General features: G+C 36.3%; 1 protein-coding gene across 1 annotated transcript; it reads right to left on the reverse strand.

The window, feature by feature from the left end:
- Positions 1–12,252: 12,252 nt before the first annotated feature.
- On the reverse strand, positions 12,253–12,600 carry LOC122750845 (40S ribosomal protein S26-like). Its single transcript, XM_043997677.1, has one exon. It carries the CDS (start codon positions 12,598–12,600, stop codon positions 12,253–12,255), a length of 348 nt encoding a protein of 115 aa, XP_043853612.1.
- Positions 12,601–16,175: the final 3,575 nt, after the last annotated feature.

The following is a 16,175-nucleotide window of genomic DNA, read 5'->3' on the forward strand; positions in this document are numbered from 1 at the left end:
TACCAGGGGGCATGTTCGAGTGTCCTGTGTGTACCATACCCAGGGCTCCAGGGGCCCGTGCCCCATGCTATGCACCCAGGGACCTCTGCACAGGCTATGCCAGAGGCCGATCTGAATGACCCCGGGATCTCTGGGATAGATTCCCTCAGGGTGGAGGGAGCTGGGACTTTTTCCCCCAACCATCTGACCTGGCATCCTGTAAAACCCATGGGGCTTTTTGGCTCAGCTGAATCTCTTACACAGAAAAAACCTCTGAGAGCTTAAGGCTTTTTAATCTCAGCCCAAAGGCAGGGTCCCGAAAACAAAATAAATTTCCACACAATATAAATACTAGAAGTAAAGTAGATCATATGCCTTTTGCAGCTATAAGTAGGTGATGAATTTTTAACCAAAGGATAGAAGTAATTATAAAAGATAGAATATATAATTTGGATCATATGAAATAGAAATTTTTTGGCAGAAATAAAAGTAAAATATACAGGTTAAACATTGGTGACAAAGTTTTGATAGCTAAGATATAAAGAAAATTAACAAAAAAAAATTACTAAAACCAATTCCCCCAAATGAAATAGCCAAAAGATATGAACAAACACTTCTCAAAAGAATTGTATACAATTAACAATAATATTACATACCAAATAATTAAATAATAAATGTAATTAAACACAAATAATCTTGACAATCCACCTCTTCCTCAGAAAATTGGCAAAGATTATAAACTATTAGAACAGCCAATCTTAGAGGGCTTACAGAGAAACAGGCACACTGATGAATTTATAGTGGTATTATGAACTCAAATAAGCCTTCTGAAAATTAATGGGGAATTACACAAAGAAAGCTACAAAATGTCCATACTACTTAACCCAGAGTTTACACTACTAGGTGTATTTCTCATGGGCATTATTGATTTTTTTAAAAGGCTCTTTATATACCATAATATTGACAGCAACACGTTTATGTTTTGCCATAGAAATAGAAAGATATCCACTGATTGAGGAATGCTAAACAAGTTTTACATAAATGCCATCAAATATTACTGTCCGAAACTATGCAGCATGGAAAACCTTACATGAATTTATTCCATGTGAAACAAGCAAAGGTATGAAAACAATATACACAAACCTGGAAATGTAACTGAATAAAATCAACTATGAAGCAATCAAAATATTGTGAAAATATGCAGAAAATCTTGACCTCAAAGAGCTATGAGCAGACACTTCTCCATTTTTCCCCTCCCTTATAGAGTTCAGGGTAAATTAGTTTCAGAAATTGCACATTAATATACTATTTTTAATGTTTTGATCAGTTTTTTGGATTAATCACTCCTCTTCCTCTCCTTTTTGATTTAAAAATTCTTTGGCATAAAATATGTCTCTGAGTAAAGAGAGGAATACAGGGAACAATGCATACTATTTTTAAAAAGTTTAGATGAAAGTAAAAAGAACTTGGAGAGTAATTTATATATTATTTATGTGAATGTAAGGAAAAATGGCATTTTATATATAGGTGGTCTGAACAATATGGTGACTATTTGTGGCTTCACAGTACTTCCTAGGCAGCATGACTTTCACCAGCTGTAGAGGTGATAGCCTATAGATGTTGAATGAGACATACATTTTCACATATGGCCAATGAATTAATTAGTTTCATTTAACTAAAGTTTGCCACAATGCTTCTATTTAGGAGAGTGATAGCAAAATGGAAACAGGAAGATTTGGGGGAAAAATAATTTGCGAAAATAACATTAAGAAAACATTTTTAAATCAAAAAAATTTTTATCAAGTATATGTTTTACTGAAAAAAAGACAATTCTGGATATTTATTTGTTGAGTTTAATCTAGTAGGGATTCCTGTTCAAATGTTCATTGAAAGAGATGGCCTCTGGCATCTTAACTCTCATTCACTTATTTTTCATAATTTCTAATAGATAGTCCTTTGTTTTTCTTATTAAAGAAGACTAGGCAACTAGAGTAATGGATTCGGAGTTGGAAGGAATCTTACAGGTTATTCAGGCCAACCCCCTTATTTCACAGATGAATAAACTGAGGATTAGAGGAGGGAGAGTGGTTTTCTCTTGGTCACAGACTGGCAAAGCTAGGATTTTTTGGGGGGGGGGTGAGGCAATTGGGGTTAAATGACTTGCCCAGGGTCACACAGCCAGTGAGTGTTAAGTGTCTGAGGCCAGTTTTGAACTCAGGTACTCCTGACTCGAGGGCCGGTGCTCTATCCACTGCACCATCTAGCTGCCCCCAAAGCTAGCATTTTAACCAACATCTGATTTCAATTCCAAATGCCACCATCTTGCCATTCCAGGTTCTACTTCTTTGTTTAGTAACTTGAATGTCATCAGTTTCAAATTGATACACTCTCCTTAAAAGAGATATTTTGCAAGGCTCAAGGGGTTGAGGATCATAAATAGATTTGTTGCAGGGAAGTGGATAGGTATATTTGGAGGGGCTTCATGACCTACTTCATAACTCTAAGAACAAAAACATAATTTAGATTTTTATGAGGAATGGTCATATTGTCCATCCAATGATCACCTTTTTTAGTTTTGAAATCAATTTTCCAACAACATTTGATGCCACACAAGGGACAGAACAATTGAATCTTAATGCTGCCACCTGTCTTATTCTCATCCTTTGTTCTGAAGTAGCCAAACATAAAAAAATCCCTGCAGAAAACCCTATACTGACTGACCAAAATGGCTGTAAAATCATTAGCATCTGCAACCCTCCTAGTAGGTATACAAGTGAAGTCATTATTGTTCATAACATGGTATAGTCAAGCTTTTAGAAGGCCATGATGAAGTAACATCTCATAAAGTTGTTGGAAAAAAGGAATCCTCTCTGAATAAGGCAGGTGTTGAGAATGGGTCTTCCAATGAGTTCTTCAAATAGCAAGGAAGGAAAGGAGGGAGGAAGGAAGAAAAAAAAGAAAAGAAGGAAAGAACAATTTATTACATGACTGGTCTATGCCAGGTACTATGCCAAACACTTTACAGATGTTCCCATTTTATCCTTGCAACAACCCTGGGACCTAGTTGTGATTATTATCTCCATGTTAGAATTGAAGAAAGTGAGGCAAACAGAGGTTAAATGACTGGCCTAGGGTTACACAGCTGTATTTGAAATAAAGTGTCAGTTCTTCCTGCTTCCAGGCATACTTCACCACCTAGCTTCCTTATTTCTTTCCTTCTGTACCTTTCAACCACTTGTCCTACTTTTCTTTAAAATAGATTACTAATTCATTTTGTTTATCATGTCATAGACATTTCCTAATATGTGCACCTTCCATTGAAAGGACCCTCTATCATCACAAAGAAAGTTAAGCAAAATCAACCAAAATGGAATGCATCTGACAGTATTTATAGCATGAGCCAAAAGTCATGAATCAATTTCAATATTTAATAACTCATTCATTTTTTGTTTTTAATTTCCAATACCTTAGCATCATATATAGTATATATAATAAATGAATTTACATCTCATGTGAACAATTAAATCTCATAAATAGTGAAAAATAAAGAAAATATAATTTTCAAAAATTTATAAAAACATTGTCACTCTTGGCCTACCCTGTACAATGGCTGACAACAAATAGATTCTTAACACTCTGATACTGGTACTAGACCACATTTTGTGTCCTACAATTTTGACCACCTGTTTACAAATTCATTACCTTTAGAGTCAAGTATTTCTAGTAAAAGGCAGTATTCTTACCTTCACAATGACCTATTGACCAGAAAGTCCATGTTTCTTCTTGCTAATTTATTCAGGTTACTTTAGTTGCTTACATGGATTAACACATTTTGTATTACCTGCAGTAGTACCTAGTTCTTCCAGCGCTCCAGATGCCTACTACAATCACTGGAACTTTTTGCATTTTCTCCCATTTGGCCTTAACTCCAACTCTATGTGAATTTAGCCCTTTTGAATGTGGAATATATGAAAGACTTACATGGAAAGAGATAGTGAATGGAGGGACATTTTAGTTTCAGCTACAATTGTCACCACACTGGAAACTCAGGCATTAAAACTACCAACACATCCTCAATCAGGTAGTAACTTCAGTGCAAACCCTGCCAGCTAACATAACCTTCTTGTCTGTAATAACTGCCTAGAGACCAATGTGACTCTCTAGATTGTATGCTCAGAGGTGTCTGCATAAAAGAAACCTTTCTATTAAGTAAGACTTTTAAAAAAAACTTATACAGAATGTGTGAGTGATGCCAAAGTTTCCTCTTAGGCTGTAATTTCAAAGATCTCTATCATAGCTAGAAAGGTGAACTTGTCTTCATTCAAAAAATTCTTTTTGTTACCACATTATTAACTCAGGTTGGTGATCCCACAGTTTGCGATTAGGCTTTGTTTGGATTGCAGACACATAATTATCCTGGTGGCTGGAGGATAGTGAAATACTTCTTCAAGAAGGGTAAATTCACTTTTTTATTATGACCTGTCATTGGTCCCCAAATAATACATTACATCATTAGAAAGATAAGTAAACTCAATGAGCTTCTGACCCAGTTTATTTTTGGAAGAAGGGATGTTTCATGGCCCAGCTTTCATGAAGGCTTCATTGATTGGTAGGTATAACTTCTATTTGAACATGCCATTTTCTTTCTTATTTAATAATTTATATTTAGAATTTTATTTTCCCAAATGACATGTAAATACATATTTTGACATTAATCTTTTTAAAACGTTATGTTCCAAATTCTCTCCCTCCTTCCATCGCCTCCCCAATCTCAAGAATTCAAGCAATTCTATATAAATTATACATGAACAGTCATGCAAAACATTTCCACATTAGCCAGGTTGTGAAAGAAAACAGACAAAAACAAAACTCTATATAAAGGAATAAACAAAATTTATGCTTCAATATGTATTCAGATACCATCAGTTCTCTGTAGATGAATTGCATTTTTCATAAGAAATTCAGAGTTGTCTTGTATCATTGCATTGCTGAACATAACAAAGTCATTCACAGAAGATCATCTCACAATATTGCTATTATTTTGTATACAGTACATTTCACTTTGCATCAGCTCATGCAGGTCCTTCCAGGTCTTCCTGATAGCATCCTGCTCATTGTTTTTGTTTTTTTTGTTTTTGTTTTTGTTTGTTTTTGGGGGGGCAGGGCAATGGGGGTTAAGTGACTTGCCCAGGACCACACAGCTAGTAAGTGTTAAGTGTCTGAGGCCAGATTTGAACTCAGGTACTCCTGAATCCAGGGCTGGTACTTTATCCACTGCATCACCTAGCCACCCCTCATTGTTTTTTAAAATAGTAAACTACATTTATATATTTCCTTACAATAAATCCATGAGGTTAATTATTGAAACAACAGTAATATATAACATTTATATAGTAACTTGTAACTGACAGAGAATTTTCTTCACAGTAGCCCAGCAAATTATGTACCATATGCTTTATCATCATCATCAATCATCATCAAGCAATCATCATCTATCAATTGTCCTTCTCATCAATTGATTCTCATTTTCTTCAATCCTCCTCCTCATCAATCAGTCCTCATCATAAATCAATCATCATCAATTAATCCTTATCTTCCTCCAATCCCCAGTCACCATCATCATAATCATCATCATCTGACATTGCTCTTGCCTATTGAAATATTTTTTCAGTTACTATTGTCAACTATTTCCCTCCATCCTATTCCATCAACATGTTATTTAGTTTTTTTCTATCTTCTTTTACCCTTTCCCTCCTCAAAAGTGTTTTGCTTCTGTTTTCTTTCACAACCTGGATAATGTGGACATGTTTTGCATGACTGTTCATTTACAGCTTATATAGAATTGCTTGAGTTCTTGGGGTGGGGGGGGGGATGGAGGGAGGGAGAGAACTTGGAACATACATTTTTTAATAGATTGATGTCAAAATGCATATTTTACATGTCATTTGGGAAAATAAAATTCTAAATATAAATTATTAAATAAAAAAAGAAAATGACATGTTCAATAGAAGTTATACCTACCAATCAATGAAGCCTTCATGAAAGCTGGACCATGAAACATCCCTTCTTCCAAAAATAAACTGGGTCAGAAGCCCAATGAGTTTCATTATTTTTTTTTTCTATCATGAATGCTTTGAAATTGCTGAGAAGAGCCAAGTCTATCCCAGTTGATCATCACACAAGTTAGCTGTTACTGTGTACAATATTCTCCTGGTTCTGCTCCTCTCACTCAGCATCAGTTAATGTAAGTCCTTCTAGGTTTCACTGATATCCTCCTGCTCATCATGTCTTATAGCACAATAATATTCCATTACATTTATATACCACAACTTGTTAAGCCATTCCCCAGTTGATGGATATTCCCTCAATTTCCAATTTTTTGCCACCACAAAGAGAGCTGCTATAAATATTTTTGTACATGTGGCTCCTTTTCCCTCTTCTATGATGTCTTTGGGATCCAGACCTAGTAGTGGTATTACTGGGTAAAAGCATATGCACAGTCCCATAGCCCTTTGGGCATAGTTCCAAATTGGAGAATGGCTAGATCAGTTCACGGCTCCACCAACAAGGCATTAGTGTTCCATTTTTTCCCCCACAGCTTCTCCAACATTTATTATTTTCTTTTTTGTCATATTATTCAACCCAATAGTTGTAAAATGGTATCTCAGAGTTGCTTTAATTTGCATTTCTCTAATCAATAGTGATTTACAACATTTTTTTCATATGGCAATAGATAGCTTTGATTGCTTCATCTGAAAACTGCCTGTTCATACTGTTGAACAATTCTTCATTGGGGAATGACTTGCATTTTTATAAATTTGATTTAGCTCCCTATATATTTTAGAAATGAGGCCTTTATCAGAAACACTGGCTGGAAAAAATTATTTCCCAGTTTTATGCCTCCCTTCTAATTTTGTATGCATTGCTTCTTTTTGTACAAAACCTTTTTAATTTGTTTGTTTGTTTGTTTTTGTGAGGCAATGGGGGTTAAATGACTTGCCCAGGGTCACACAGCTAGTAAGTGTCAAGTGTCTGAGGTTGGATTTGAACTCAGGTACTCCTGAATCCAGGGCCAGTGCTTTATCCACTGCACCACCTAGCCGCCCCCAACCTTTTTAATTTAATGTAATCAAAATCATCCATTTAGCATTTCATAATATTTTCTATCTCTTGTTTGGACATAAGTTGTTTTCCTCTCCAAAGATCTGAGAGGCAAACTATTCCTTCCTCTCTTAATTTACCTATGGTATCACCTTTTTGTCTAAATCATGTACCCATTTTGACCTTCTTTTGATATATGGGGTAAGATGTTAGTCTATGCCCAGTTTTCTGCCATACTCTCTTCCAGTTTTTCCTGCAGTTTTTGTCAAATACTGAGTTCTTATCCCAGAAGCTGGAGTCTTTGGGTTTATCAACCAGTTCATTACTAAAGTCATTTACTACTGTGTCTCCTGTACCTAACCTATTCCATTGATCCACCACAATATTTCTTAGCCAGTACCAATTAGTTTTGACGACCGATGTTTTCTAGTATAGCATCAGATATGGTATGGCTAGTCCACCTTCCTGTGCCTTTTTTATTAGTTCCCTTGATATTCCTGACTTTTTGCTCTTCTAGATGAATTTTGTTATTATTTTTCTAACTCTATAAAATAATTTTTAGTTACTCTGTTTGGTATGGCACAAAATGAGCAAATTAATTTAGGTAGAATTGTTGTTTTTATTATCTATCTATTTATTTATTTATTGAACTATCTATGAGCAATTGATATCTTTCCAATTATTTAGATCTGATTTGATTTCTGTGAAAAGTGTTTGGTAATTGTGTTCATAGGTTTCCTGTGTTTGTCTTGGCAGGTAGATGCCCAAATATTTTATATTGTCCTGAGGTATTTTAAATGTAATTTCTCTATCTCTTGCTGCTGGACTTTGTTGGTCATGTATAGAAATGCTGATGATTTTTGTGGGTTTATTTTATATCCTGCAACTTTGCTAAAGTTGTTAATTATTTCAAGTAGTTTTTTAGTTCATTCTTTAGGATTCTCTAAGTATGCCATCATATCACCTGCAAAGAGTGAAAGTTTTGTTTCCTCCTTGCCTATTCTAAATCCTTTCATTTCTTTTTCTTCTTTTATTGCTAAACTAACATATCTAGTACAATGTTAAATAATAGAGGTGATGTTGGACACCCCTGTTTCACTTCTGATTCTATTGGGAATGCCTCTAACTTATCCCCATTACATATGTTTGCTGATGGTTTTAGGTAGATACTGCTTATTATTTTAAGGAAAGATCCACCTATTCCTATACTCTCTAGTGTTTTTAATAGGAATTAGTGTTGTATTGTGTCAAACACTTTCTCTGCATCTATTGAGATAATCATATGATTTTGGTTAGTTTTGTTATTGATGTGGTTGATTATATTAAGTTTTTCTAACATTGAACAAGCCTTACATTCCTGGTATAAATCCCACCTCGTCAGAGTGTATTATACTGGTGATCACTTTCTATAATCTCCTTGGTCATATTTTATTTAAGATTTTTGCATCGATATTCATTAGGGAAATTGGTCTGTAATTTTCTTTCTCTGTTTTGGCTCTGCCTGGTTTAGGTATGAGCACCATTATTTGTGTCATAAAAAGAATTTGGTAAAACTCCTTCTTCACTTATTTTTCAAATAGTTTTATAGTATTGGAATTAATTGTTCTTTAAATGTTTGGTAGAATACACTTGTAAACCCATTTGACCACGGAGAATTTTTATTAGGGAGTCCATTGATGGCTTGTTGAATTTCTTTTTCTAAAATGGGCTTATTTAATGATTTTATTTCCTCTTTAGTTAACCTGGGAAATTTGTATTTTTGTAAATATTTATCCATTTCATTTAGATTGTCAAATTTATTGGCATACAGTTGCACAAAATAGCTCCTAATTATTGCTTTAATTTCCCCTTCATTGGTGGTGAATTCACCCATTTCTCTTCTTTCTTTCTTTCTTTCTTTCTTTCTTTCTTTCTCTCTCTCTCTCTCTCTCTCTCTCTCTCTCTCTCTCTCTCTCTCTCTCTCTCTCTTTCTTTCTTTCTTTCTTTCTTTCTTTCTTTCTTTCTTTCTTTCTTTCTTTCTTTCAGTAAGGCATTTAGGGTTACGTTACTTCCCCAGGGTCACACAGCTAGTAAGTGTTATGTGTCTGAGGACGGATTTGAACCCAGGTACTCCTGACTCCAGGGCGAGTGTTCTATCCACTGTGCCACCTAGCTGCCCCCACCCATTTCATATATATATATATATATATATATATATATATATATATATATATTTTTTTTTTTTTGCGGGGCAATGGGAGTTAAGTGACTTGCCCAGGGTCACACAGCTAGTAAGTGTCTGAGGCCGGATTTGAACTCAGGTACTCCTGAATCCAGGGCCGGTGCTTTATCCACTGCGCCACCTAGCCGCCCCACCCATTTCATTTTTGATACTGGTAATTTGGTTTTCTTCTTTTTTTTTTTTTTTAATCAAATTAACCAAAGCTTTATCTATTTTATTTATTTATTTTTCATAAAACTAGCTCTTAGTTTTATTGATTAATTCTATAGTTTTCTTACTTGCAATTTTATTAATTTCTCCTTTGATTTTCAGGCTTTCTAATTTAGTATTTAACTGAGAATTTTAAATTTGTTCTTTTTATAGCTTTTTTATTTGCATGCCCAATTCATTGATCTCTTCTTTCTCTTTTTATTCATGTAAGTATTTAGAGATATAAAATTTCCCCTAAGCCGTGCTTTGGCTGCATCCCATAGATTTTGGTAAGTTGTCTCATTATTGTCATTGTCTTGGATGGAGCTATTGATTGTTTCTATGATTTGTTGTTTGATCCACTCATTCTTTAGGATGAGATTATTTAATTACCAATTAATTTTTAGTCTACCTTTCCATGGGTTTTTATCACATGTAATTTTTATTGCATCATAATCTGAGAAGGATACGTTTACTATTTCTGCTTTTCTACATTTGACTATGAGGTTTTTGTGCCCTAATACATGGTCAATTTTTGAATACGTGCCATGTACCACTGAGAGAAAGGTATATTCCTTTCTATCCCCATTCAGTTTTCTCCAGCTGTCTATCATATCTAACTTTTCTAACATTCTATTCACCTTTTTAACTTCTTTCTTTTTTATTTTGTACTTATATTTATTTAATTCTTAGAAGTGAATGTTCAGATCCCCCAGTAGTATAGTTTTGCTATCTATTTCCTCTTGTAACTCATTTAGCTTCTCTAAGAATTTGGATGTTATACCACTTGGTGTATATATGTTTAGCATTGATATCACTTCATTATCAATCTTACCTTTTAGAAAGATGTAGTTTCCTTCCTTATCTCTTATAATTAGATCTATTTTTGCTTTTGCCTCGTCTGAGATAAGGATTGCTATCACTGCTTTTTTTTTTACTTCAGCTGAAGCATAATATATTTTGCTCCAACCTTTTACCATTACTCTGTGTATCTCTCTGCTTCAAATATGTTTCTCATAAACAACATATTGTAGGATTCTGATTTTTAATCCACTCAGCTATTCACTTCTGTTTTATGGGAGAGTTCAACCCATTCACATTCACAGTTAAGATTACTGTTTATTTTCCCTCCATCCTCTTTCCCCATTTTTTGTACTCTTTTCTTTCTTCTTCCACCCTATTCCTCCTAACCAGTCTTTTGCTTCTGACTATTGCCTCCCTCAATCTGCCCTCCCTTTTATCAGCTGCCCTCCCTTTCCTTTCCTCCTGTTTCCCATGCTTCTTCCCTCCCTTCTATCAGTGCCACCCTTTGCCTCTTAACATTTTACTTCCTTAAAGAGTAAGATAAGTTTCTTTATACAAATGGGTGTATATGTTATTCCCTTCCTGAAGCAAATCTGATGAGAGTATGATTGAAAAAGTCCTCACCACTCCCTTCTTTCCCTCTATTGAAATGGGTTGTTTATGTGCCTCTTCACATGATGTAATTAAACCCATTCTACCTCCCCCTTCCTCTCCTCCCACTATTCTCCTTTTATTCTGCCCCTTAAGTTTCTTTATATCATCACATCAAAGTCAATTTAATAGCAATACCTTAATAGAGATAATGATACCAAGAATTAAAAGTATTAGCCTCCTTCATAGGAATATAAAGTTTAACCTAATTGAAACACCTTGTTTTCCCATCCTGATTACTTCTTCAAATTTTTCTCTGAGTCTTGTATTTGAAGATCAATTTTACTGTTCATTTTTGGTCTTTTCTTCAGGCAACCTTAGAAGTTCACTATTTCATTGATGGTCCATCTTTTCCACTGAAAGATAACATTTAATTTTGCTGAGTAGTTGATTCCTGGTTGTAATCCAAGCTCCTTTGCCTTCTGGAATATCATATTCCAAGCCCTGGGATCTTTTAATCTTGAACCTGCCAAGTGCTGTGTAATCCTGACTGTAGCTCCATGATATTTAAATTGTTTCTAGCTGTTTGCAGTACTTTCTCCTTCACCCAATAATTCTGGAATTTGGCTACAATATTCTTTGGAGTTTTCCTTTTGGGGTCTCTTTCAGGAGGTGATCGATAAATTCTTAATTGGTGATTCTTCAATATCAGAGCAGTTCTCCTTGATAATTTCCAGTAATATAGTATCTAGACTCTTTTTCTGTTCATGACATTCAGGTAGTCTAATAATTCTTATATTATCTCTCCTGGATCTATTTTCCAGGGCAGTTGTCTTTCGAATGAAGTATTTCACATTTTCTTCTATTTTTTTAGTCTTTTGATATTGCTTGACAGATTCCTGGTGTCTCATGGAGTCATTTGCTTCCATTTGCCCAATTTTAATTTTTAAGGCATTATTTTCCTCAGTAAGCTTTTGCATCTCCTTTACCATTTGGCTACCCCCCCCCCCAATTTGGCCAATTGTATTTTTTAAGGAATTGTTTTCTTCAGTCCATTTTTGTGCTTCTTTTTCCAGTGTAACTCTCATTTCTCTTATTTCTTTTCCCATTTTTCTTCTACCTCTCTTACTTGATTTTTTTAAGGTAAACCAGCCATTTTATTTTCCTCTGATTAGTTCAGGAATTTTGATAGGCATATACCTCTTTTTTTTTTTTTTTGCAGGGCAATGAGGGTTAAGTGACTTGCCCAGGATCATACAGCTAGTAAATGTCAAGTATTTGAGGTCAAATTTGAACTCAGGTCCTCCTGAATCCAGGGCCAGTGCTTTATCCACTACACCACCTACCTGCCACAGGCATATAGATCTTTACATTGGCTTTGGAGGGGGTATGGAGGCAGAACCAGCAGGTCTGAAGTGGGGTGGGGGTGTCTGATCCTTTTGTGCCTCATGAGAGTCATTCCTCACTACCTTGCTGTGGATCGTGGAGCTTACACAGTAATGCAGTTTCACATACAGTTTGGGGAGCACATAAAAGTCGAAAACACTGGCCTCAGAGATGTCCCTGACAGCCCTGGCATCCACAATGTTGTGAATCATGAAATTCTTGATGGCCTTGTCCTTGGGCATGCAGCAGGCACAGTTGGTGCAGCAGACTGGCTGCACATGGCCATGGCCCTTCTTGGTGCACCTGTTGTTCCTCCTCTTCTTGGTCATCTTGTACATCTGAAGCTAAAAAAAAAATCTCATTTGATTTTTAAAAGCCCTTTTGCTCTTCTGAGAAGGCTTTTTGGTCTTGAGACAAGACAATCTTCCCACTTTAGTCTTCACTTGTAGGGAATTGTGACAAACTCATCTGAGTTTGTGTTTTGGTCTTCCCTTTTACTAAAGAAGCTGTCAATGGTAAGGGTTCTTTTTTGTTTCTTACTCATATTATAGCCTATTTTTAAACTTTAAAGTTGAAGTCTGCTCCTGGGGCACAGGGTTCACTGTTGCAAGCTTTTTGTGCTGAGGGATAGGGGACAGGTCACTGGCTTTCTGTTCTGAGGCCTCTGTGGCTTTTAGATTCCCCACCACCCTGGGTTTGCTTCCTCTGTTGAGATGACTTGGCTAAGTCATGCCTGTCTTTTGGGTGGTTGTCAGGAATGGTGGGTCTCACAAATGTCCTGTTGTGCCACCAGCCTTCTGAGTCAGGACCAAGAGGCCTCAGTGACTTATTTATGCTGTGTCCAGGAGACTCCTGCTGACCAACCACCCCTAGGCAGTGTGCCACTCTCAGCTGTGCTGTTACCCTCTCCTTTCACCTAAGTGAGACAGACCTCTCCTGAAGTCTTATAAATTATCTCAAGTAAGAAGATTGTGTTTCTCTGTCTTTTTATAGGTTCCAGAACCCATTTAGAGTCTTGATTTAATGTTGTTTTTTAGGGAACCGTGGGAGAGCTCAGGCAACTTCTTGGATTCTCTCTTCCATCTTGGTCCACAACTGAATATTTGTCAAATGGCAGAATTTATCATAAATCACACAGTCTACTCACCCCAGGTTCATGGTGATAGTATGTGCATATATGGGAGGGGTGCAGGCATATTCACTCTTCCTGAAGGTTCTTGTTTTAGATAACAGTTTTCTGCCTTTACTGTCCGTGTGGGACAAATACCTATGTTCTAATCTCATAATTTTGTGCCCTGTGTCTTTTTAGGGACAGGACTATATCAGGCAATATCAGTTGGTAATATCATCAACACAAGGCTACACCAAAATTTGAGCTGGGAAACATCATGTAGCTAGAATGTACTTACCCTCAAAGCAACCATGCTACTTCCTAGACAGCTTTTCTAAGCCTTCTTCATAGTAAAGTGGCTCAGCCTTATAATAAAGTCTCCATTTGCTTAAGACATAGCACATCAATAGAACCTTCCACTGATCATAGTTGAACCCAGACTCAAGTTTAGCTTTCAGTAGACTATATTCCTTCCTTAAATTATTTGGGAATGGAGCTGTTTCCAGTTCAAGATGCTCCAGATCAGAGGAGAAATAGTATTACTATTGCTATGAAACATCTTTCTTTCTTTCTTTCTTTCTTTCTTTCTTTCTTTCTTTCTTTCTTTCTTTCTTTCTTTCTTTCTTTCTTTCTTTCTTTCTTTCTTTCTTTCTTTCTTTTTTGATGAGGCAATTGGGCTTAAGTGACTTGCCCAGGGTCACACAGCTAGTAGGTGTTAAGTGTCTGAGGTCAGATTTGAAGTCAGGTACTCTTGAATCCAGGGCCGGTGCTCTATCCACTGTGCCACCTAGCTGCCCCATGCCATGAACTTTCAAACAAGAATGGAGAAAGTATTTAAAATTTTGACTACTTAAATATAAAGTGTTTGTATGCCTTATTCCACTTATATCACCCAAACAAACCTCACACATTAACCTGTTAGAGGGAAAAAGTAGGGTGTGTGTGTGTGTGTGTGTGTGTGTGTGTGTGTGTGTGTGTGTGTGTGTGTAGAAAGAGACAGACAGATACACACAGCGATAGCTACAGAAACATAAAAAGAGACACAAAAGTAAGGAGAGAGAAAAAAGGGAAGGAGAGGAGAAAAAAGGATTGGAAAAGGAAAGACAGGAAAGGAGGGTAAACCCTGAGGGGATAGGAAGAGGGAAGGGAAAGAGTAGAAGGAGAGGAAAAGGCATAAGCAGCGGGTAGGAGAGGAGGGAAATAGAGAGTGGGAGAAGGAAAGGGAAAGGAAGAGGCAGACACAGAATGGGATAAACACATAAAGAAAGACAATTGCTAGCAGCTAGCAGACTGGTACAGTGGGAATGGCATGATGGCAGGTAGGCCCAAACTTATTCCTATATAGTCTTGCCAGGAAAGATCAAAAACAATGGCAGCGTGGGCATCTAGGTGGTGCAGTGGATAGAGCACCGGCCCTGGATTCAGGAGTGCCTGAGTTCAAATCCGGCCTCAGACACTTAACACTTACTAGCTGTGTGACCCTGGGCAAGTCACTTGACCCCCATTGCCCCACAAAAAAACAAAAACAAAAAAACAATGGCAGCACAAAAATAAGTATAATGAGAATTCTTTCACTTCTGGTTGTTATCCTAGATTATCATTATCCCAAATAGTAAGTAGACTGCCTTGGCAGTAGCTTTCTGTTATAGTAACCCCCTACCTTCCCTTCTAAATATATGAGTCTGTGTATCCTCTTTGGGCTTCAGATTTGAGTCACTGCCTCTAGCAGAATTAATAGATCAAAGTTTTGAAGGAGAATAGGGTTCCATCTACAGTCTCTATTTATTAATTAGAGTAGTAGAACAAGACACCCAGACTGTTATGAAATAATGTTTGGGGAGCTAATAATCAAGAGTAACCCATGATGACAGAGGGGTGTCATAGATTTTTTTTTTGCAAGGCAATGACTGTTAAGTGACTTGCCCAAGGTCACATAGCTACTAAGTGTCAAGTGTCTGAGGCTGGGTTTTAACTCAGTCCTCCTGAATCCAGGGCCAGTGCTTTATCCACCGCACCACCTAGCTGCCCCCCAATAGTTGGGTTTTTGAGGTAACTGATTGGATATGTGGGTTTTTATCAATACTAAAGAGGGGCTTTTTATAACCTTTATCATACACTGTTATACACACACATACACATATTCATCTTTATCTAAATTGAAAATATTTATGATTATTAATGCTCAAGAAATAAAATAATTACCAAGAGTAGACATGAATAGTACAAAGAGTCACAAGAAGATTGTAATATATATATATATATATATATATATATATATCTCAGGATGTAAGCTACAAATGGTCTCTGCACACTTCACTGGGTTCAAAGTACTATGTTATAATGACCTTAATCCAAAGTCCTATATTGTACAGACATTGCTGATGAAATGAATGTTTATTTCCAGGAAGGAATTAACAACCTCCTGTCAGGAAATCAGTATTCCTAGTGTTTTCTAGAGTAGCTTCATTAAATTAATGAACATTCTCTTTCATGAAAACATGAAATCAGTCTAGTGAAGCCAAAGACCCTTTTTGAGGTTGTCCCAGAGAGTATGCAACAGGGGGAAACACAGGAAAGTCAAATGAAGAAATATTGATGAAACTCTTTAACTTGACAAGTTAACAAGAGAGTCTCCTTGTTACATATGCCTTTTGGGTTTTCTTGCTCAAAGTAAAAAATGGTTTAATCTGATGTATTGTCCAGGCAAATTCAGTAGAGAAATCAATGCTCTGGAAATAAATGGAGTTGGGAGAGATTCAAGGTTACTCAACCTAATCTTAAGATTGTGGTATT

The sequence above is a fragment of the Dromiciops gliroides genome, chromosome 3 (assembly GCF_019393635.1).
Source record: "Dromiciops gliroides isolate mDroGli1 chromosome 3, mDroGli1.pri, whole genome shotgun sequence".
In the NCBI taxonomy this organism is placed as follows: Eukaryota; Metazoa; Chordata; class Mammalia; order Microbiotheria; family Microbiotheriidae; genus Dromiciops; species Dromiciops gliroides.